Source organism: Cervus canadensis, chromosome 23 (assembly GCF_019320065.1).
Source record: "Cervus canadensis isolate Bull #8, Minnesota chromosome 23, ASM1932006v1, whole genome shotgun sequence".
Classification (NCBI taxonomy): Eukaryota; Metazoa; Chordata; class Mammalia; order Artiodactyla; family Cervidae; genus Cervus; species Cervus canadensis.
The window spans coordinates 8,212,780-8,238,889 of record NC_057408.1 but is presented as its reverse complement, the minus strand read 5'-3'; the positions used below and the strand labels follow the sequence as shown (position 1 = coordinate 8,238,889).

Genomic DNA, 26,110 nt, shown 5'->3' with positions numbered 1-26,110 from the left:
ACAACAGGTTCAGAAATAGACACAAACATACATGTTAATTATTTTTCAACAAACGCACTAAATATTAATAATTCAATGAGAAAAGAGAAGCCTTTTAACAAATAGTGCTAATAAAACTGTATCCTTAAATAAGAAAAAGGAAAGAAGCTTGGCCTCTTCCTCAATCTACACACAAAAATTAATTCAAATGGATCATAGACCTTAATGTAAAAACTGGTAAAACATAAAAGACTATCTTTATATATTGAGGCAAACAAAGCTTTTTTAGACAGGTCAAACAAATTATTAAAACTGAAAGAAAAATATAGTAATGAACTTCATCATAATTAAAAACATCTACTTATCAAAAGACTACAATGAAAAACTGAAAAGGCAAGCCTCATATTTGGAGAAAATGTTCCCAATTCAAAAATCTAAAAAGGAATCATTTCCAGAATGCTAAAGAAGTTCAACAAATCAGTAATGCAAAAGATTTAACAACCCTGCTAAGTAAATGAGAAAAATGCTCAAATGGCCAACAAACATCAAAAGATGCTCCACATCTTTAGTTATCAGAGAAATACAAATTTAAGCCACAATAAGACATGATTCTACTATACCCAGGAGATTGCTAAAATTAACAAGTCTCACAATACACATGTTGGTGAAGACTAGACAACTGAAACCTCCATTCATTGCTGGTGGGAATTCAAACTTGCAAATCGATTTTCAAAAACTGTTTTGAATCAAGTAACACACATATTTATAAATTCTGAACCTGTAGTTCTATTTCTAAATACTCACCTAAAAGAAGTTTATGTCAAGTGGGAGGGGGGATCGGGATGGGGAATACGTGTAAATCTATGGCTGATTCATATCAATGTATGACAAAACCCACTGAAATGTTGTGAAGTAATTAGCCTCCAACTAATTAAAAAAAAAAAAAAAGAATGTACAGTAGTCTTAACCTGGAACGACCCTATATCCACCAATGAGAGGATGGATTAAACACCTTTGGTACATCTACATAACGAAATTATACTTAGAAATATGAGGGAACAAGCTACTGTGACAACAAAACAGTATGAGTTAATCTCAAAAGCATTATGCTAAGCGAAATAAGGCAGATACAAAAGGGCAAATGTTGCATGATTACACTTAAACGAGGTATCAGGAATAGGCAAATTTATGGAGATGAAGTATTAGAATAGTTGTTAGCAGAGCTTAAGGGGAGACTGGAAGGGAGAGTTAATGTTTTATGAATATAGAGTTTTTTTGGGGATGATAAAGAATTCTGGAGATAGATATTTGTGATGGCTGCACAATAATAGGAATGTATTTAATATCAATGAACTGTACACTTAATGGTTAAAATGGTCAACTTATGCATATTTTACTACAATTTTTTAAAATATTCAATAATAAAAAAATTTTAAAAGCCCAAATAATCTAGGAGCAGTCCGGAGGTTTTGTTTCTGTTTTACTGGTCTATGATCTTTTTTTTTTTCCTGATCTATGATCTTATATAAATATTTCCATATTTTTCTCATCTATCCCTTCAAAAAAGGAAAATGAATGCTTGAAAGTATGAAAAGAAGAAGGGATTCCCTTTTCTAGGAGTTCTTTCCCTTGCAATTCTGTTCAAACAAAAGAAAAATAATTCTAGGTGCCACATGCCACTCTAAGAGGTTTAAATTTTCATTAAAGTGAGACAGGAGACAGGCTTTCACAGAAATAATATGAATCTGTACCCACATCCAGCAGGGATAATTCCTTTAATTATAAGCTAGTGGGCCAAATTCAAAAAGACATGATGGGCAGGCATTAGGTAACTAAATAATAAATAGTAATTGCATTTCTTCCTTTGCATTTTAAATGGAAAAACACCTGAGAACCTCTACTTGATATTCCTTACACAATGCACCTTCTGTGTCATGAAGTCACTTGAAAGAATATCATTTGATACTGTGCATCCAAAAACTTAAAATGACATCATTAATGTGAGAAGGAAAAGGATAGAAATTGGCTCTCTAGAGAGCATCCTTCTATACACTTATGAGGTTTGTCAAACAAAAATGATGTGACTCTCTTTTTGTCACACATATTTGTCTTGTCTAAGTAATAAGATGGATATATTTATAAAGAAGAAGAGAAGGACAGACCATATGATTATCAAAAGCTTCAGCTTTAAGCAAATCGTCCAAACTATTATTTTTTCAAGAGATTCAGGTATTAAAATGCATTAACAATTCTTTGAGAATTTCTTTCCATACAGAACAGAGTAGATACTAGTTTAGGTAGATATTGACAACTGAGGTTTGCATTCCAGGTCTATAACTAAGTAGCTGAGGAATTTAGACATGTGTATAATTTATATAATTATTAAAATAGGGAGCTTGAATGATTTTATCTCTAAAGTAAATATTTGACACATTCAAAATATTTGACATATTCCAAATATTTGACATCTTTCAAATATTTGTCATATTCCAAACAGATCATTAAGTCTCTGTTTAAATGAAGGATGGCTTTCTGTAGGTTACAGCTATGATATTTTGTGGTATATTTCGGACACGACTGAGTGACTTTCATTTTCACTCTTGGCCAGGTTTTGTGTGACTTTGGGAAGAAAAACAAGCAAACAAACAAAAATAAAACCCATGACTGACTAGCACATCTTGAGAGTGGAAATAATGTTAAAAAAAAAAAAAACAGTTACTTTTTTGTAATCTTGCTTTTGTACTGACTTTTGAATTATTCCATGTAAAAAAGTATTATACCAATCATGAGATTATAAGCAACAGTTCACATGTTTGGTGCCAATAATAATTCAGGAGGGTTTTAAGTAAAATCAGATACATTTCAGTAGGGAAACCAGGAAGTCAAGCAAGAGAACAATTTTCCTTTTTATCAGCTCCTTTTGTGTGGTTTTGAATAAGACTATGACAAACGTATTGACCCTTAGACTACAGGAAATGAGACGAAATGAGGACCTATGATAATTACCCAAATGAATCAGCTTCAATTACTTTTAAAAAAATGTATAGAAAAATAATTTCTTGATATAATTTTAGCTTTGATGAAACAGTGCTAGGTCAAGGGAGCCCTGCATATTAATTGACTTTTTGGATATGGGCAAAAATATGTGGATTTTGTTGTAAAGCAGAATGGATTTCTGAATCACTTTTGTGCACGAGGCAGAGAACTCTAGGTAAAACTATCATAACTGATATGATGACTGTATGGGAAGAACTGGAATTGTCAACAGGAGCAAAGGATCAGTGACTTGTTTAGGGTCCTTAAGATCTAGGTATTTCAGCCAACTGTAGAATTTTCTCCCATAACACTCTGACTTAGGAATAGACAAGAGAGTTCAGAGGAGTAATAAGAGATAAATGGCTTAGTATTAAAGGAAAATAAAACATAATAGAAATAATTTTGAGAGTGGTGAATATGATGAGTTACATAATCAAACGCAAGGCCCAGTTTTAAAGTAAGAATGAGATAAAGGGGAAAATGATAAATGGAACCAAATAAATGAAGGGAAAGTATTTATGAGGTCAATCAGTTCATTGAGAGTGAACACAGTACAGATCTGAAAGGAAAGAACAACTGTCACTTAGGATGGTTTCAGAACTTTAGGTTTTTAATGAAAGCTTCTTCAAGGGGGAGAAACAAAATATGGTCCAGGGTTGAAGACAAATTAAAGTGGGAGAGAGAATTACTGGGAATAAGGAAGCCAAGTAAAGTTGGGCATGTATCAAATAACTAGACCACAGAATTAGCATCCTACACATTGCCTAACATGTACCAAGTATACAACCAATCTTTGCTCCCTGATGTTGAATAAGTGAATAATGATTCCACAGGGCCTTGAAAGGTTGTTATAATCATCTGAGACAACATGTAATAAAGACAAATAAAGCTGTCTTGCATGTAAATCAGACAAAGGCTGGCATAAACAGAGTGAAGAAGATGTGGTCTGTAAGTATTATTCATGAGATACTTCAAGGTGTATTAGTGAAGAATCACTTTTAGTGAGTCCACACGATGTGACCACCCACAACATCAATGTGACTGTATACTATACAAACAATGATGTTATATTTAAGATGAAGAAGGTACATTAAAGGGATGTTTAATAAGCAAATGACATCTGCGAACTATGCAGAAGAGGATGACATATCAAGTCAGGAGCTGACAAGCCAATGACAAACACTAATAGAAACTAAGAAGGTTTAACATGGAGAAAAACATCTGTGGAGCAAAGGAGGGCTTGACAGACTTCTTCAAACATTCCCAACACTGCCATAAGGGAAAGCCACTAGGCCCGCTAGATTTGTTCCCTCAGTCCCAGGGGAAATAATTATGACAAGTGAATGGATGTTACAGAGAGAAAGGGCAATTTATTTCGAATATAAATTTCTGAAGTTAGACTTCCATGTGACAAAAATGGCTACTTAAGAAAGGAAAAAGTTCACTGTCCTCAGAAGAGTTCTGGTATGAGCTAGAAGAATGTTTTATACAGGGGACTCAATTGTCAGATGAATGACTAGAGATCCAGCCCCTTATTTATGAATTGATAACATTAAAATTCCAGTTTCATGATAAACACTTGATGATTCTGTTTTGTCATTGTGCAAGTGATAGCGTATTCTACAAGTTAGAGAAAATGGAATGAATTTAATTTTTTTCATATTGGAAAACCCATCTAACATTATGAGGATTAAATAGAATGTGTGTAAGACTCAAGCATTTAAAAGTTTGGATTCCATTAATACTCACACATTAAGTCAGTCTTTCAAATATAACATTTAGGAATGAAATAAGTCTCAAGTTCATTAAAGAAAAAGAGCCTCTTCGAAACCAGTTATATCACTTGTCACAATTCTCTGCAAAGTCAGGCAAATGATTGCTCATTGCTGGAATTAGTTAAAAATAAAAAACAGGATGTCCCGCATTGCTGAAGTACTGACTTTATAGTCCATTTCACAGGTTCAGATACTGATAGTTATTTTTTGTATCATTTACTTATTATGACAGGTACTATTTTATAGACTTTATAGACATTTATGACTTAACCAAAAAGCTAAGGGCATATTCAGAAGTATATTTCTTAAGAACAGCATCATGACAAAAGTGTTTACTTAGTTTGAACCAAATCAAATTTGACAGCATGAGAGATATTCCTCCTTTCGGCTATAGAGCATCACTTCCCATCAATGTCAGTTTCCCACAAGACCCACATGTCAGAAAATAAGTACGCTTTCCTATTGATATCATCTGACTCCTGTGTGTGTGTCACTCTGTCAGTGCATCGGAGAGTCAAGTTCTTGACATTCATGTCCTCCTCAGCATGAGGGGGAAATCAATTCTAAAATCAAAACCAGGAGTCTAGAAAACACTCTCAGAAAAAGGTATACCCATTTAAGAATAGAATAAAAAGTTTAACAAACACCCTAAGGGAGAGTAGACATCGAGTGACCTGATTGCACTTGTGTGGACATTTCTAAAAGTCAAGATATCGACTAGCAATTATAGAGAGAAATCATATAATGATTGATTGAAATCAACTTTCCATCTGATGCTCAAAACTGAATTTCTGTATACAGAATTTTAAAATATTCTGTAATTTTCAGTGGAGTTTTTTTCTAGCTTATTTGTGTTTTTATTTTTTAACTGAAGGATTTTACAGTGTTGGGAGGGCCTCTGCCATACAATAACACGAATCAGCCATCAGTTCAGTTCAGTCACTCAGTCATGTCTGACTCTTTGCAACCCCATGGACTGCAGCACACCAGGCCTCCCTGTCCATCACCAACTCCCGGAGTTTACTCAACTTCATGTCCATCGGGTCAGTGATGCCATCCAACCATCTCATCCTCTGCCGTCCCCTTCTCCTCACGCCTTCAATCTTTCCCAGCATCAGGGTCTTTTCAAGTGAGTCTGTTCTTTGCATCAGGTGGCCAAAGTATTAGAGTTTCAGCTTCAGCATCAGTCCTTCTAATGAATATTCAGGACTGATTTCCTTTAGGATAGACTGGTTGGATCTCCTTGCAGTCCAAGGGACTCTCAAGAGTCTTCTCCAACACCACAGTTCAAAAGCATCAATTCCTCAGTGCTCAGCCTTCTTTATGGATGCATTTCTCACATCTGCACATGATTACTGCAAAAATCATAGCTTTGACTATACGAACCTTTGCTGGCAAAGGGATAGCTCTGCTTTTTAACACTCTGTCTAGGTTTGTCATGATTTTTCTTCCAAGAAACAAGTGTTACCATCTGCAGTGATTTGGGAACCAAAGAAAATAAAATGTTATTGCTTCCACTTTTTCCCTTTTTATTTGCCATGAAATGATGGAACCAGATGCCATGATCTTCGTTTTTTGAATGCTGAGTTTTAGGCCAGCTTTTTCACTCTCCTCTTTCACCCTCATCAAGAGGCTCTTTAGTTCCTCTTCACTTTCTGCCACTAGAGTAGTATCATAGGCATATCTGAGACTGTTGGTATTTCTTCCATCAATCTTGATTCCAGCTTGTGATTCATCCAGCCCAGCACTTCATATGATGTATTCTGCATATAAGTTAAATAAGCAGAGTGACAGAGTGGAAGGTGGATTCTTTACCACTGAGATACCAGGGAATCTGTGGGATACTAATACATGTTCAAAATTTAGCTTTCTGGGAAAAAAAAGCCTTCATGTTTGGCCTTGGCTGATTTCTGCAATATAAATATACCTAACAAGGGAAATTCCAAGTGACAAATGTGACATCACTGATGGCATAACTGAGAAGGGATGTACACAGCACACCATTCTACATTATTCCCAGTGTGCAAATTGAATGTAAATTACCCCAAGGCACAGATAAAATGTAGTAAAGTAATGAAGAAGTGATAGGTTTCAAATTTTACCTTTTTAAATCTGGAATTATTTCATCGTAAGTTTATATAATTCAAATAATTTTTGTGTTTAACAATGGGATCACAAAACTCCTTAGAAAATTAACAGTGGATCTTGGTGACCAGTATAAGCAGGCTTCAGCACACCTCTGCCCTCATCCCTGAAAGACCAATGACAGCATCTCTCATCTTGCCTTTGCATACCATACCAAAATGCTACTCAAAATTTTGTTTTTAAAAGTGAATCTTGGAAATGGATTGTATTAAAGAGTTTGAAACTACTGATCAAATTAGACGCTAGTATAATGGGATCTGTAGATCATCCCCATTTGATCAGAAAACATGTTTCCTGGACAGGAGGTCTACTGAATCAGAAGTTTGTGTGTTGCAGGGTGAGGGGAAGGGTTTCTGCATTTTAAACAAGTATCTACACTAAGGGATTTCTATGTTCCTTAAAGGGCTCCCAGGTGGCACTTGTGGTAAAGAACCTGCCTGCAATTGCAGCAGATCTAAGAGATGGAGACGCTGGTTTGATCCCTGGGTTGGGAAAATCTGGAGAACAGCATAACAACTCACTCCAGTATTCCTGCCTGGAGAATCCCATGGACAGCGGAGCCTGGCAGGCTACAGCCCACTGGGTTGCAAAGAGTCGGACACGACTGAAACGACTTAAATTTCACTCATGCTCTTTAAAGTCTGAGCACTTCAGCTCTGTTCTCCAAGCTGATAGCCTCTACCCACTGATTCAGCCACACCCAGGTTCAGTTCCAGGACAGTAGGACAATGTGCAGATTCAGTCCCACCTGTAGCTAAGCTTCCCGGGTGGCTCAGTAGCAAAAGAATCTGCCTGCCAATGCAGGAGCTGCAGGAGACTTGAGTTCAGTCCCTGGGTTGAAACAATCCCCTGGAGAAGGAAATGGTAATCCACTCCAGTATTCTTGCCTGAAATATCTCACAGACAGAAGAGCCACAATCCATGGGGTCACAGAGAGCTGGACTCGACTGAGCAGGCATGCATGTAACTGAGGGTCAGCTTTCTAGACCCAGCATCTCATACGCCAAGAACAGCTCTTTGACTACACCAAAACTAAGTATGGTCAGAAAATGCGTCAACAACCTCTAATCAATGTGCAGGGACCAGCACTGCCCCTTTTTTTCTTTAGGCCACGCCACATGCCATGTGGGATCTTGGTTCCCTGACTAGGGCTCGAACCCAGGCCCCTTGCACTGGGAGCTCAGAGTCTTAAGTACTGACTGCCAGGGAAGTTGCTGCTCCCTCTAACACAGGTAGAGAAGTCAATTTGCTCCATGAGGATGGAATATCTATTCAATCTCAGGGGTTGTCAGTCACTTGTCAGATTCTCATTCATCGCTGCCATTCATGGAGGTGTTGAGATTCTCGACTGATAAGCACAGAAGCATCTTATTAAACTAGCAGAGCTGAAGTGTTTAGTTAGTGTCAGTCACGTGGTATTTACTCAATGAATATTTATCATTCAACCAACAAATGAATAAATGAAGATACAAATGAATAGGCACACGAAAGAATTCACTCAAGATTCTAATGGAAATAACCTTGAGGTTCTTCCTTGCCTTTTCTGTAATGAAATTTCTAAATTAAGAGACCATTTGGAGATTTGTTAACTTACAATGTTTCCTTTAAGTATCATGATATTTGATTTCAATTTGATTTGATAAGCATTCAAATGAAACACAGATTTCTTTTTCTTTGAAGTACAAAAAAGAAAACTCAACTTGTAAATATATGTTGATATATAGACATCTATGGAGAATTAGATATTGATACTATTGCCATGGATATGCACATATATTCTTTGCAACATGATTCATCTAAGCATAAAAGATAAAAATCTATGGTCAGCTTCGTATTTTTAAAGGATGCTATTGTTTACAGTTAGTACAAGATATTTCACATAGAAACTTCTTTTGCGTGTCTCTCTTCAAGTTTATCCATGTAAAAATAAAATAGACAATGATCTAGTTAATAGCTACTGCCTCTCAGCTAAAACACAAAATGGTCTGTCAAATAGATTGCACCAAAAGATGAGAAATGTTTAGGTGGAAGGAACTTGAGCTACTACACAGAAAAATCCTATAAAATTTCTTATCATTTACCTTGGAACAAAGTTATTTGTAGAAGACACAAGTAATTTCTCCCAGTTCCATTAAGATTAGATATGCAATTTGATCTCAAGTTAATTTTCTGAAAATACCAAATTGTTCTTCAATACTTTTTAACCTAACATTACATACATACTCTTCAACATATTTGAAAAATCCATTTATATTCGATATGTAGCATACTTTCTATAAAATGTTCAGGAATCATGAAGATGATGCTGTTAGATTCTGCCAGTTTCAACGAGTTTGCCAGTGGACTTGGTGATGTTTTTGGCAGTTCTGAAAAACCAAGGAAGGCTACCACTTTCTATGCAAAAGAGCAATGTAATAAATGAAATAAGTAGCTTTCAGTGTTGAATGTTATTGGGAGTACACATTCCAACTGCATAATATTAGAGATGTTTTTTTTTCTTTTTTAATGAGAGTAAACTAAAATGACCTCAAGGGAAAGATACATTAGATTTAGGTTGGTTGCTAAAGCAGCTATATCTTAAAATAATACTCTTATTTAGACAGTTGCACTATTATCTGGCAAGATTTGCTCTATAGTTATCTAATTTATTACCAGTTGGTTTAGTTTTGTTTATTGTTCAAATTAACAGCACTTTCTAATAAAATGTATGCCGAGTGTCTGGTTTGCATTTTCTCTGAATCTAACATATATTTCCTAATGGTTCCAGACCACAGCTGCTGATCAGTTAGAGGTTTCATTTTACTGCCAACAAACCTTGAAGACTAAGGTAAAACCCTTCTCTGTGATCTCAATTTTTCCCTTTCAAACTCTCAATAAAAGTATATATTCTAGAACTTGGAATTGAGGAAAAACCAGAAGTACATTGGGAAATTCCATAAGTTTTTAAGACTGCTTAATATTTCGTTAAGAAAAGAAGAAAAGTTATGACCAACCTAGACAGCATATTAAAAAGCAGAGACCTTACTTTGTCAGCAAAGGTCTGTCTAGTCAAAGCTATTGTTTTTTCAGCAGTCATGTATGGACGTGAGAGTTGGACTATAAAGAAAGCTGAGTGCCAGAGAATTGATGCTTTTGAACTGTGGTGTTGGAGAAGACTCTTGTGTGTCCCTTGGACTGCAAGGAGATCCACCCAGTCCATCCTAAAGGAAATCAGTCCTGAATATTCATTGGAAGGACTGATGCTGAAGCTGAAACTCCAATACTTTGGCCACCTGATGCGAAGAACAGACTCATTGGAAAAGACCCTGATGCTGGGAAAGATTGAGGGCGTGAGGAGAAGGGGACAACAGAGGATGAGATAGCTGGATGGCATCACCGACTCGATGGACATAAGTTTGAGTAAACTCCAGGTGTTGGTGATGAACAGGGATGCCTGGCATGCTACAGTCCATGGGGTTGTAAACAGTTGACTGAGCAACTGAACTGAACCGAATATTTTGTTGAGGTATCAGCTTTGATCACTTAAGAAACTGCAGCTCCTCTGAGGTGTTTTCTCAGCTCATCAGAGAGAAATACATCATTGGGAGATACAGAAGAATGTAGATTCCTTCCAGGAAGAACTGGAAAGACAAGGAAATGTGTGTGTGTATGTGTATGTGTGGCTGAAATTCCCTCCTTAGCTCTCCTTGCTTAGCATCTATACCCATCTCTTCCTATGCATCCCCCAGAGTTCCATTGGATGGCTGAATCCATCTTCTAGCTGTTGATCTAGAAGTTACCTTCTGCCTGGGAACTATTCCACTGAGAGCTTACCTGCAGTTAAAGACAAACCTTATTGTGAATTCTGCTTTGTACCACTTACCTCATAAAACCCTAGAGTTTGGAGACCATGTGGCCAAATGACCAACAACCTAAACCTCGGTTAGAATCCCAGTGCTTCCACTGCCTCCCTGTGTGACATTGGAGCCTATTACCTGGTCTTTCAAAGTATGAGTGGTCTCCTGGGTAAAACGAGGAAAATTATGTAATCCAATGACCTTATCGCTTTTTTCATTATGTATCATGCCCTCACTCCAACTGTTTTTTTCATTAGTTCTAACTCTGTGGGTCTTCTTTTTAATCACTCCCTTGCCAAACAAATTGAAAAGCCTCTTGATGAAAGTGAAAGAGGAGAGTGAAAAAGTTGGCTTAAAGCTTAACATTCAGAAAACTAAGATCATGGCATCTGGTCCCATCACCTCATGGGAAATAGATGGGGAGACAATGGAAACAGTGTCAGACTTTATTTTTGGGGGCTCCAAAATCACTGCAGATGGTGACTGCAGCCATGAAATTAAAAGACGCTTACTCCTTGGAAGGAAAGTTATGACCAACCTAGATAGCATATTAAAAAAACAGAAACATTCCTTTGCCAACAAAGGTCCATCTGGTCAAGGCTATTGTTTTTCCAGTGGTCATGTATGGATGTGAGAGTTGGACTGTGAAGAAAGCTGAGCACCGAAAAATTGATGCTTTTGAACTGTGGTGTTGGAGAAGACTCTTGAGAATCCCTTGGACTGCAAGGAGATCCAACCAGTCCATCCTAAAGGAGATCAGTCCTGGGTGTTCACTGGAAGGACTGATGCTGAAGCTGAAACTCCAGTACTTTGGCCACCTGATGTGAAGAGTTGACTCACTGGAAAAGACCCTGATGCTGGGAGGGATTGGGGGCAGGAGGAGAAGGGGACGACAGAGGATGAGATGGCTGGATGGCATCACCGACTCGATGGGCATGAGTTTGAGTAAATCCGGGAGCTGGTGATGGACAGGGAGGCCTGGCGTGCTGCGATTCATGGGGTCGCAAAGAGTCGGACACGACTGAGCGACTGAACTGAACTGAACTGCCAAATCAGTTAACTTCATCCCTTCTTTTCTGGTAAACTATGAACAGAAGGTGTAACTACCTACCCCTGGCCAACAACCAAACAACCAGCCATGGAAAAGAAAGCAAACACAATTGTGTTGGCCCATGTCACTTCAAATTCATGAGACACATCTCAAATGGTCAGTCCACACTACTCGTGTATGTTATGATTCCTTTCCATGACCTGAAATAACTTTTGCTGTTGTTCAGTTGCCAAGTCGTCTCTGACTCTTCGAGACCCCAAAAGACTGCAGCATGCCAGGCTTCCCTGGCCCTCATAATCTCCTGGAGTTTGCTCAAGTTTATGGCACCGGTGATGCCATCCAACCAGCTCATCCCCTGTCACCCTCTTCTCCTTCTGCCTTCAATCTTTCCCAGCAACAGGGTCTTTTCCAATGAGTTGGCTGAAATAACTGTTGGTATTTTCCCAACTTTTCCTCTCTCTTCAAACCCTCAATACTTCATTACACACTGGTGGTGATCTTTCCTCACACTCTTCTTTCAGGTACAAACTGATCGGCACGCCTGTATCCACACCTACTCCCTCCATCTCTGCTCATCTTGAAGGATCTGTTCCCCTCCACTTGTCTGCTAGATCCTCTGCTGTCTTGGTTACTTAGAGGCTTGTACTCTTGCAAGATTCCACTCTCTCTTGTACACCCTTTATATTGCATTGTTCCCTAAAGTTGCCGTATCATTCACGTTCAAAAATAAACTATAAAAGGTCCCTCAAGTCTACCATTTCCTGAAGTTACTGTCCATTTCTTTGCTCCAGTTCAGAGCAAAACTTGTCGAACACATCCTCTGCCGTCACCCCACGCTCCCTCCAGCTTCCTGTCTTCATGCTCCCTCCCACAGTGGTCACTTCGCTGCTGTTAATGCGACTCTATCTTTCCTCAGTGCATGTCACAGTGGGCAGCGTCTAATCTTCCCCCTTGGCCTCTGTGACACTTGGCCTCTGCTTCATCCTACCCCTCTTGTTCCTTCTCATCTAATTTCTAGATGTGTAGTGTCTCAAGACCTAGACCCTGCTTTCCCAACGATTACCTCTTCCTGGGCCTATGTTAAGTCACTTCAGTCGTGTCCAACTCTTTGTGACCCTATGGACTGCAGCCCACTAGACTCCTCTGTCCCTGGGATTCTCCAGGCAAGAGTACTGGAGTGGGTTGCCATGCCCTCCTCAAGGGGATCTTCCCAATTCAGGGATCAAACCTCTGTCTCTTATGTCTCCTACATTGGCAAGCAGAATCTGTACCACTAGCACCAGCTGGGAAGCCCAGAACACTGGAGTGGGTCTAATCATATGTCCAGTAGTACTCTTAAATTCAACATGTCCAAAAACTAATTGATTATTCCTTCTAAACCAATTTTTTCTCCAGTCATTCTTATCTCATTAAATAACTCCACAATTCATTCATTTTTTTAGTAGCAAAGATCTAGTCTCTATCCTTGATTCTTCTCTTTATCTGTGTTGTCTGTGTGTTTATTCCAACCCACTAGCCAATCTTCTTGGCTCCAGATGTAACACATATGATTTTTTCCACTTCTCTCTTCATCTGTTCTAATGACACGCAGGTTTCAGCTACAATTGTCAAATATATGGTAGATCATGGAACTGTGTCCTAACTGGTGTCCTGGCTTTCTCTCTACCCTGTCCCCAACAATTTTCTTCATGGCAGCCAATAAGGTATTTTAAAAAGTTGAATCAGATCATTCCCCTTTCAAAACCCTTTGCATCGTCCACAGAGTGAATCCCAATGTTTACCATTCCCTGTAAAACACCATGTGATCTAGCCCTAACCCCGTGATCTATAATGCACTCATGCTGGTACTATTTCAAGTTCCCAATCATGCACACATGATTTGGAATACAAGCTTTCTCAAGACTTTTTCACAAGTTGTTAGCTTTACTTGAAATGATTTATTCTGAAGGTGACAAAACTGGTCCTTTTTGATATTCTTGTCTCAGCTCAAGTGTTACCTTCTTAAAAGGCCCATTCCTGACCATCTGATTTAAAATTAGCTCCCTCTCTACCATATTGCCATGTGTAATTTAGAAGGATATTTGACTGACTTCATTGTAGCTTTCCCAGCAATAAACTTGGCTCAAAGTCAATACTGCAATCATTAATATAACAAATAATACTTACCTTATAGGGTTATTATAAGGAGTAAATAGGGCTTTAGTTACTTAGCATACTGTCTGGCACAAAACACCTGCTGAAAAATTAGTTACTGTCCTTATTACTATTATTATTATTATTATTCTGGTTACAATTAGATGCTCCTTAAATATGTGCCAAGAATGTTAATTACCATACTCACGCTAATGTCTTAAATCTTTCAGATGAAAGATTTGTTTTTCAACGTTTGTTTTCTAAGGTAAACAATATTTTAAGCTACACTAGTGAATTGAATGTTCCAAGATCTCCAAAATCAAATCACATAGTTAGCAACTACTTTTACCTGCTGGTAGGACTAGACCTATTCTTGTCCTCCACTTCATCAACCATTCCAACTACAAGGGCAACTTCTATGAACTAAATTAAAATCAGAGATCTTATCACTAAACCTAGATTCATTTAATTTAAGTCCAATATTACACCTACCACTTTTCAAAAATGCATGACTAGAGGGAAATCTCATTAAACTTCATGGAAAGGCTAAAGTGAGCTTTGCCTTCAGAGCCAATCAGAATTGGATCCATTAGAAATGTGTTTGATGAAGTACAAATTACAAGGTGATATGAAAACGGGACTAGAACTCCAAAGAGAATGGTATTCTATCACATATTTTAGACTGTTTGTCATAAGCCTTTATGTAGGTATGCTAAGGGCCAGAGACTAGAACTAGGAAACAGCAAAATGTAATAACCTTAAAACACACAACAGCAAACACTAATGTATTTAGGTATCTGAAGTAAGAAGATGAAAACTTCTAGAAAATGTTTTTCTGTTCTGTTTACATTATAAAATTTCATAAAGATATCAAGATTTAATCCTGTCTCTTTTCCAAATCATGTAATAAATGTCTTCGATGGTTCTTAATTCCCTGTTCTTTAGTTATGCACATAGGCATGTTATAAAGACTGTTTCTAGATTCACCTCTAGCTTTTCATAATTTTTTCTTCTTTCACGTCCTTTTTATTTTTACTTCAAATTAATTCAGGTAAGAATGTAGGAAATAAGGTTACTCGATTTTTAGAGTACATTGCTCTGGTTTGGAATGAATGCATGCATACATGCTAGGCTGCTTCAGTTGTGTCTGACTCTTTGCGACCCCACGAATCATAGCCCACCAGGCTCCTCTGTCCACGGGATTCTCCAGCAAGAATACTGGAGTGGGCAGTCATTTCCTCCTCCAGGGGATCTTCCTGATCCAGGGATCAAACCCATGTCTCCTACATTGGCAGGCAGGTTCTTTACCGCTAGTGCCACCTGGGAAGCCCCTTGGAATGTGTATTGTGATGTTGATAAAAGATAAAAAAGGTTTTAAAGATAGTATTTAGTACAAAATACTTTCATATAAAGAAATCATTTGGGCAAAGCAGAATTAAACAAACACTTTTCACAGCCTTTTGTATTTTCAATAGAGGACTTATTTTTCTCACAGTTTTTAAAAACATCATTGCTTGGAAAAGTACCATATGTACCTAAGAAAATGAGTGATGGTGTGATACAAAGATATGCTTAGAATTTCAAGAGTATCCTCTTCTTTGACTTATTCGTGGAATTTATTTCAATGGTATGATACATTTATATTATTAAAACTTGGTTATGCAAATGTTTTTACTGTCTTAATATCCTTATTCATAATGTATCTATCGTGTTTTCAGTAAAAAAAAGGTGGAAACTGTTGACTTCAACTGTTCAAAAATAAATCAAAGGATCAATTTAGCTACTACCTAGGGCTCTGATCTAAATTATGATGGGATATAAAACTGATGCTGATGACCAAGATTATGTTTCCCAGAGTTACTCTAGAACAATCCCATGCATGTATTTCTGGTTCTTTACTGTTAACTATGACAGTTGGCTTCATCAGTAGATCTTAAAAAAATAATTCATCAATGTGAGACTATGAACGATAAATAAGCTGAAAGCAGTATCAGTAATGGAAAGGGAGGTGTTTCTTTCCAACCAGCTAAAGCATCTGCCGCTATCCTTAACCACTACAGTTCATTAAAGCCTCTATTCCCCAGTGATAGTGAAGACTTAAAATTGTGTTTTATTTCTCTATGAAGATAAATTGAAAGGGCAATAATAAATTTTTCTGTGTATTGGTTTCCTCACTTCTTTAAATAAAATAAGTCAAGATTCAGAAAGTAGAATAGCAGTCGCCAGGGCCTGGAGGAAGAATAGAGTATTCCTATACAGTGGATACAGAGTTTCAGTCTGAGAAGATGAAAAGAGTTCTGGAAATGAATGGTGATGACTGGGCAACAATATGAAAATGTTTATGCTTATACACTGTGTATTTTAAATGGCTAAAATGGTAAATTTTATCTGTATTTTGTATTTACTTGTGTCTGACTCCTTGCAACTCCATGGACTGTAGCCTACCAGACTCCTCTCCCCAAGAAATTTACCAGGTAAGAATGCTAGAGGGGGGTGTCATTCCTACTCCAGGGGGTCTTCCTGACCCAGGGATCAAACCCACATCTTCTGGGTCTCCTGCATTGGCAGGTGGATTCCCTACCACTAGCACTGCCTGGGAAGCCCACATATATTTTATTACAATTAAAAAATATATATATTTTTCAAAAGAGTAAGTAGGATAGCAGATATCTGAATATAGGTTCTATACAAATTACAGACCAAACACAAGTTTATTTTTGAGGGAATCTCATGAATTATTACACACTGCCTTATTTTAATATAATAGAAAAATGTGTATCTATACTCTGTTTTTTGTCTAGTCTACAAATTTTAGACAGAAAAGAAACCAACCAATAAACAAAATACCAACAACGACTAGACACTAAGAACTATCGGGAAACATTCCCTTCCTTATAATTATGCTCCTACCCTTATGCCCTTTCCCAAATACTTTCAGTCACTGTTCCTAGATTATATCTATGCTAAAAGAACAGTTACATAATGAATCAATGAAGGGATCAGTAACTAAAAAACTACAAGAGATCTGTATCTACTTCAAATGAATTCAAATGAATCCAACCATAGTCCAGCAGAAATGTTCAGTGTATTATGATTGAATACAAATATCAGTATGAAGTTTGTGAGTATAAACATTATTGTAATGCTAGTTTCTAATTTATCTTTATGTGAAATCAATCACCTGAAGGTCACCTAAGGTCACCTAAAGATTTCCTATGACTCCCTCTTCTCCACATTAACTTTGTTTCAGAAATTCACTATATTTGTGAGGGGAGGGCACAGAGTTCTGGCTCCAAATAACTCACTGGCCAAAATGTATCTTCTGAGGATCTAGGATGATTCAAAGAGAAAAACCAAAATAGCTTTTTTCAGAGCTATCTCATAGAAGAGGGAGATTGACATTTACAATCATGGTGAGATGATAGGAGTGGTTCTAGAACACCTGTGAAAACAGTGTGGCTTTAGGGAGGTTGTGACGCAGTAGGAAGCAGTGTTAATGCAAGTGCCCTCTGCACAACCACGGAAAGACAATCTCAATTTCACACACACACACACACACACACACACACACGTGCGTGCGCGCACACGCGCGCGCAGGCCCTCCTCCTAAAATAGAAGATCTAGAGAATAACATAATTCAATTGGCCCTTTTTCATTCTTCCAATTTATCCCCTTCTCCTTATGTTCACACAAGTGAACATCCCAGTTGGGAATCAAATGCAAAAGCCTCACTCAGCTATCCACTTGGCTGTCTCTTCTGTTGATTTTCTCACTAGCCCAATGACAGAAGAAACACACCTCAGTCAAAACCCTTCCTGAATATGTGAGTGCATGTACAGCTGATTCACTGCCATATAGCAGAAACTAGCACAACACTGTAAATCAACTACACTCCAATTAAAAAAAAAAAAAGTGAAATATTTCTGAATCTGTCAAATCTTAAATTGAAAAACAAACAACCAAACCCCTTCCTGTCATGACACATATTGAGAAACAGCCTTTTGAGGCTAATTCAATGATACAATGCTTAAGATTCCCCTTGTGTTAATAAAGTACTAATTAATTAATCACTTTTAAAAAGACAGTAAAACACCTGGGACCAAAATGATCAGTTTGCTTTCTGAAGTTGGAAATTGCTATTTTAATTCTCCCTTTGGGTAGTATCTGGTTAAAGGGAATTGCATGATCGCTAAACTAATTTTCAAGTTATTAAAACATGCCAAATTATGCTGAAACGTGGGAAAATGAAATGCCTTAAGATTAAAAAAGATAACCGGTCATTCTTTTACTGTTGTAGTGATTTGTATCACATACTATTGAACTCTGAGTGACTAACTGGGTAACCCTTTCAGGGGTAGGGAAAATGACATCCACATAGATGAAGGATAAGAATTTCAACAGTGGAGAGGTGTAAAGGTGATATAATGAGAGAAATCTAATATTTTGTGCTTGAAGACTCTAAATGTGCACAATGATCCATGCCTGGTGTTTTACTGTATTTTTTTTTTTTCTTATTTGGATTAAGTGCTTCTTTCCTTGTAATCACCCCATAGTGCTCAGCTGATAAATACCTGGCCATGTGAGTTAATCAATATACCTGTGCCATTTTCTCAAACTCTGTAAAGATAAAATGATTCAGGAAAGGTATAACAAGTGAAAATACAGTCAGAGACGTTTGGAAGCCACGAGAGATTTTAGAGATTCTCTCCAGCTCTCTCATCTTATCAAGGGGGATAAAATGTCTACTTTGAAGAGTTACAACGGATTAAATGTGGTTAGATGAAAGCTGAATTTCCTCTCCCATGTTTTCTTAATAAATGGTGAGTTCCATGAAGGGAAAGACTGAGTTAGGTCCCTAGCATTATATTTACACACACACAGTAGATATATAGTAAGTGGAGAGTAACATTAAATTAATAAACGAAACCAAGACGCAGTGACTTTTCAAGATCTCAGAGAGCTACTGAAAGAGTCCAAACACCATGAATACCTTGAACCTCAGTATACCCTAAATTGTCTTATTCTGCTAACTTCTGTACTGAAATAAAGGAAAATAGTCAAGTGCCAACTTAATACGCTCTTTGAATTCTACAAGCTTGTACATTATATACCAATTAATTAAGTTGTAATATTTATTTCTTATAATAATAGTTTTCAAAATAAAATCTTAAGAAAATTATCTTTACAGAGTTTTCCTAACAAAAAATTGCACTTTAAAGTACATACAGTAAGTCACTATTTTATCTCTTCTTGTGAAGATGTTATTTCTTGTAAAAAAAAAAAAAAAGTATTTAGCATAAGAAAAATAACCATCTAATCATAACCATTAACTAAAAATAATATCTATAGGTCAAGTCGTTCCTTCAAAATAATACTTGTGTTCACAAGCAGCATACAGAAAAGGAGTCTAGTCTGTTTTGTGATTAGTTTTATAAAGGCAATCCACTATGCTGGACCGAAAAATTCCTTTGGTCCTTTATCTCAGTGTATTAGGACCGCTTTTTTCACATGTCCTGGAAGATGATTTCTTGGTCCAGTTGGCTTATAGGTGGCCATACCATATCAAATACCTATAAATGATACTCTTACATCTTGTAGTCATTTCTCAGTCCTATGTACAGAAATCCTAGTCACCTGTGTGTGAACACCAAGACATTTCCTCATTGACTGCTAATCAAAAGTTCCATAATTGCTGATATGATATAATAAAAATTTAAAGTATGACTCATCCTACTATATTAAATAAAAATCCCCCCAAATTCATAATTCTATTGGTCAAAAAGAATATGTCAATTTTTCAACTACAAAGTTTCTTTTTAAACAAGTATTTTTCCTTGAAATGGTAATCATTAGGAGCAAATATTAGTATATTAAAGAGCTTTTCTTTTAAAGTAAAGTATATCAGAATAAAATATTGTTAGTATTTTTCTCTGCATCAACATACTGGGGATGATAAAACAGTGTTTGATCACCCAGTTCTTTTCCTCTTGGTAACAATTCAAGAAAAATAATTTATAATTCCTTAAAAGCTAGGAAAGAAGAAAATAGAGGAGGAGGAGAGTCGGAAGGTTTCCAGTGTTTTGCTCTGCTGTGATCATTCTGAAAAGCTAATGAACAAGCTAAATTTTCTGGTAGTGCAATGCTACAGAGATAAATTCAGGAGGACAGAATCAGGAATGTTAATATTTGCTTGCTGCAAACACTGCCGAGTATAGAAGAGTATGGCCTATGATATTTGTGTGTGTATATACATACACACACATCAGTTGAAAAGTCAATTTTGCAATCCAGGAATTCCTTCTTATAGGAAAGTAATACATTCATATTTAAAGATAGCATCCAGAGTCATTCAGTAATGCCTTATTCACCTTCAGAAGAAAACATTTATCCTGTGCTGAAGCAGACTTTTATGGGATATGAGCATATACACGTGAAAAGAGCTTATATCAATTTCTATGTTCTGACCTGGAGGAAAGATGTACAGAGGGTGAAAGTCTAATAAAAATTAGTCATTAAAACAAGAGAAACTACAATATGATCTCCAAGATTCACTCATTGGCAACCTACAAGAATTGTCAAGCTCTACTTGACTTTGATTTGGCAATCTCTTAATAAGAACAGCTCAGCTATAAAACATTTAATGTTGTTGTAAATAATAATGTCACTTTTAGGGTGATGTCTATTTCTGGTTATTTCCCTTTAGCTAATTTTTTTCTCCCTTAATTCACTTATTTTTCTTCCTTCTAGGTTTAAATTTGTTTCATTCATTTGCATGCAATTAGTGTCTAAAAACATAAAGGGTAACCATTTTCTAGAGACATTTTTTCATTAGCTTCAAAAGATAAATTCACTTGACAGAGGTAAATCTGATCAAAATCACAGACTATGACTTCATCAGAGGCATCCACAAAATACGGCAAGGAATTGTACACTGGATGAAGTAATAACTACTGACACTAAGTCAGATCCATTGCATATGGTATATTACTACTTCTCATGACAAATCAATAAGGGAAGAATTAACATCCACATTATATGAATATATAATAGAAGCTGGGGCTTATTCAGGTTGGAGGTTTTCTAACATCAGATACAGTTACTAAGAGGGAAAGCTAGGATTAAATACCAAAGTATGACTTTCTCTAAGACACATTAAATTTCCCTGGGGTCTCCTAGAGCTTGGAGACCAGTTAGGCCAATTTCCTCACTGAGGTCCAAGAAGAGTGAAATTACTTTCTTGAGTGCACATGATCAGATGATGAAAGAAGGAAGCCACATCAGTCTACTACATGGCTTAGGCTTGTTTCCAATGCTGAGTGAGACACACTTGGAATAAGGAGAGATTTCCAGAAAACTGTTTCTGGTGTTAAACTCCTTATCTTTAGCTATACCCAGCCTAATTTAAGCCCTTTTGAAAGTTACATCAACTTTTCAGGCCAAGAAAACATTCATCACTGAGAAACACTGCTTCATAAATATAACCTTATCAGAGCCCTACAACAGCCCTCCATGTCTGTAAGAGAAGAGGGATGATGATAAAAGAGTCAATTCTAAGTAAATCTACCAGGAAACAAGGTCTCTCTTTATCCCACCTCTTGCAGTTGCTTTTTTTTCATTCCTATGTTCAATTTTTTTCACCCAGCACATAATGTCCTGTACTGATCAATATAGGTGAGTAGATAACTCTTGTTACCTAATGGAATAACCTTTAATTGTTAAAACATGTATAGAATGAAGTATACTAGAAGAAAACAACCCCTTTGTTTAATTCAAGTGTGGTGGAGGATGTGGGATTAATGCCACTCACTGTGTTGTTTTGGAACATTGGCTCACATGGAAGCCGCCATCCACCCCAGGCAGGATAGCTGGGTGACTGAAAGTTACACATGTATAGGTAAGGGAGTAGTAAACATTTCCACAACTCACCCTCGAATTAACTACTTCCAGGGAGACGTTCTGAGGCGGGGCACTTGGCACTACAAGAAATCAAACAAGGTGAGACCAGTTATTGCCAAAATCATGAAAGAGAAACCCCAACCCACTTTGAAAAGAGAACGTGCATATTTTTCACAGTTTGTAAGAAAAATTAGGTAGGTGATTCTAGGTGGCACTTCAATGTTTTCCTGGAGAGATGGAAAATAACTGCATTTGTTTATATTTTTCTCACTTGGTGGGCCAGTTATTCATCTAGGGAGCCCCCAAAACACTTAGGCAAGAAAGCACCTCAGTGAGACTAAATACTGCCATTTAATTACAGCTTCCCGGTGATAACCTTCCCAGAGGAACCAATAAAATCACACAGGAGATTTCCTGGAGTGGTTTTAAAGGCTTAAGATTTTCTGCTTTTCAGGACCTGCGTGGTTTTATGATGAAATATGTCATTCTAATGGTCACTCTTGTTGCTTAATCCCTTTAATGCAAACTTTATTATCCCCTAAAAAGTGAAAAGAAGAAACACATCCCCTTTCTTTTCACACTTTGTAATTAAACCCATGTGTCACAGATGCAAGCAGGTTACCAGAGTGCATTTGGTGAGTGAATTCTATTAACAAGGGAGCAATTTCTTTTTCTTTGTGGGTTTTCTAGGTATTTTGTTTCTCCCACTTGCGTTTCAATTGTTCTGCTCCTTCACGAAAGGTGGAAGAACATATACAGCCTTCTGTATAATACTTCTAAATGGATATTTACTATGTCAAAAAGTGAATATTCTATCATGTTAGTAATTCTAAGACAGCCATTCACTGAAAGACTGTTATATGTCAAGTACTATTCTGAATTTAATGGGTGAATCATAAAAAAATTAAAGATTTCTGCCCCACAACAGGGATATAAGTAGCTTCAGTAAATGCTTCAGGAATTCAGTAAATGCTTACTGTATATTAATCTGAGTATTCTTTTCATGACAAATTGATAAATTTAATAGAGAAGAAGTGCTTTCAGCATCCTCAAAATTTTAAGAGCTATTTTTGTTATGTTTCTCTTCCTTAATTTGAACTTGGACAATATCTATGTTTTCCTGGTGTACTTGTATTTACCCTGGATTTATTTATGTCCTACTCTGGTTTTGCCTTCTGAAAAAAGAATCACTATGAAGACATGATATATGTCTGATTAATCTTTATATCCTCCAAACTGACATTCAATTAATATTTACTGACTCAATAATTAAATGAAAAAATGAATACTTACTCAAATATTAGCTTCTGGACCTTTCTGTACATGATGGGAATTATAATCACTCATTTTGTTTTGACTTTGAGCTTCTTGTCTTAGAACTTGATAAAAGTTAATATCAATGTAACTTGTGATACAATGTTCACCAGAGGCTTGTTCATGAATTAGGTCAACAAGTATTCTTTCAAAAAGATATTCTATTATTTACAAGATAGACTTTATTTTTAAATTTCATTTGATTACATTATTATTTTCTTATCAAATAGAGAATATAACTCTCAGAGGAACCAGAACTTTTGTCCTTTGGATGCTGCATGCCCAATGTCGATGTGTGTCAAGCACATGCGGCACACTTAGCAAATATTTGTTGAATGAATCAATTAATAGAAAGATTATAAGATTATAAGAAAATGTTTTTCACATTTAGGGTTCTAATGAATAAATTCACTCAACGATAAAAACGTTTATTATTTTTGCAAATTTATTTTTTAAATTAAACTATAACATATAAGAAAGTGCACAAATCTTTCAGAATCTGTGACTGGATAAAATGGTGTGTGTGTGTTTCCATTTAAATGCCACCTAGATCAAGACATAGAACATTGTCTATATCATTTTCTGTATCTTTTTCTGGAAAGCTCACTTGTGTCCCTTTTCTGTCAATATCTTTCTGATAGTAGGCACTACTTTTATGACCTCTAACTTCAGAAATTAATTTAGTTTATTCTGAGCTCGCTAAAAACAAAACCATAGTTGTTGACTTTTCCCCCCTAGGCTTCTTTGGCTAACTGTTATTTCTTGAGATTCATTCATATTGTAGCAAGTAGCAATAGTTTTTTGTTTTGTTTTCCTGTTCTACAGTATTATAATATATAATTACCCTAAAATATATTTGTCTATTCTACTGGTGAATCACATTTGGATCAATCTCTAGTTTGGAGTTATGGGAATAAAACTGCTCTGAAAATTTTAGTTTGTGCTTTTGCTGGACATTCATTTCCTTCATTACATACCTAGGAGCGGAAATAATGGTAGAAGTGGAACTCCCTATGAGGGTTAAACAGATGCTAAGTTTTAATAGATATAAAGTTTTCTAAAGTGACTATACCAAGACAAGATTAAAGATAGGCTGGAAATAACAATTTGTGTGATCAGAAGAACTAAAAAAAAAAGCATGATATTCTCATAATGAGGAAGAATTTAATATGATCCACGTTCAAATTACTCTGTAGCACAATAAAAATTAAAATAGGTACAAACTGAAAAAAATACTATGCTCTGAATCATGTAATTGCGCAGCTTACAAGAAATGCAATTCTTTAAAAGTGAAGATTGGAAATAACATCTTAATATTAAACTATAACAAAACACAAACATGAAAAATACCTCTAGTTTATGTTTCATCTGATACTATAATATTTACATTATATTATACATTATCACCAAATAAAATTGTAACATAGATTTTTGGAGGAAAGGGAAGGTATCTTAAATTTATCATACATTTTGTTCTAGGTGCTATGCTAGTCGATATGTAACCCTTAAATGTCCTTTTAATAAAAGCTTACAAGTGATATATATCTCCTCATCTCAGAAGGCCAAGAATATACAAGAAAAAGAGTAAACGACCACAATCTGATAATTTTCTGTATTAGGAATTGAAAGCCATCAAGTCCCAAAGGTGTACTTATCACAATGGTGTTGATGAATTTTGTCTATTTTTTACAATACAAATTTCTCTTACTTTTTCATGATAGCACACTGGCTATTCTTGACTTACACAATCAGGAAAGAAAGTGAATGTTTTCTACAGTATTTTTAGTTATTATTTCCTCCTTTTCACTATCAACTTCCATAGTAGTTACAAATAAATAGATAATAATAGACAGGATTAGTGAAAGTGAGTGGAATTCAACATTTATCTATTGGGACTTTATTGGTCTTATCTGACAATGCTTCCTTATTTCATGAAGCAGAGGGGAAGGGCATAGTTCATTGCTTTTCTCTTCAAAATGTCAAGTACTTTATCATTTACAACAGGTTCATTAAAGCCAATCAGAGTCACTTGATCTGGAAACTCCTCTTAATACAGTGGAACATGCTGGTTTAAGCACGTGGTGATGAAGCATTCTGTAGAGTAGATTAAGTTTCCACATTTGTAGATGAGTCATACACTCACTTGAATTCCTCTCCTTAGCAAGCCTGAGCTGTCCTGTACACATAATTTGTGGATTGAAATAATTTATATATAACTGAGCATTTTTCTTGAGGGAACTAATATGAGACATTTATTGTAGAATAAGAGAAACTCAACATTTTTCCACATTGACTCCTCCTTCTTTACTAACTAGCTTCCATGACCTGGCTCTGCTGCTTACTAGCATTTATGACCTTTATCTTAGTTTTGTCATCTATAAAGTAGGAAAAAATACAGTGTTGTGAAGTATGTGGAGCCAGGCCTTGAACTAATAAATACTCAAGAAATATTACTGATAAAAGTAAGAAGCACTTTCCTATAGTTGAGTTTGCCCATGATATCTAGTCCCTATGCCTTTGGAAATAGGGCAAGTTGGCATGGATGCAAATACATGCTCATTAATTCACAAAACCTATAAATAACCTATTTTTTTTATGTCAACTAGTTCAAGAGATAGTGTATCAGAACCAACTGGCAAATCTACTCACAGTCTGCACTAAATATTAGACTGTCTAGATTGATGCTTTATGCCAACTACAAATTGGCACTCGCCAAGAGCATTACCAACAGACTGAACATCCAGGGCATTTGCCATCTGCCTCTGAGGAGATTGAACCCTGTGGTACTGCAGCTATTTGACCTTCAACAGGCTTTGCGGGAGCTCAGGGCGGAGGGAGGCCCTCTGTGCGCCAGGGAATCTGGTGGGACAGGTCTTTAGATAGCTGGATATTTTCAGGAGCTGATTTTATGATCTCAATCCTTGCATCTCCTCATATCTAGAAAA

General features: G+C 36.4%; 1 protein-coding gene across 6 annotated transcripts in view; it reads right to left on the bottom strand.

The window, feature by feature from the left end:
* The window catches only part of DCC (DCC netrin 1 receptor), a 1,219,152-nt gene that overhangs the window by 302,722 nt on the left and 890,320 nt on the right, over nt 1–26,110 (bottom strand). For all 6 annotated transcript variants that reach the window (XM_043444495.1, XM_043444496.1, XM_043444497.1 and 3 more), the window contains one exon: nt 21,882–21,931. In XM_043444495.1, coding sequence (XP_043300430.1) covers nt 21,882–21,931 — 50 coding nt within the window. The remainder of the gene's footprint in view (nt 1–21,881; nt 21,932–26,110) is intronic.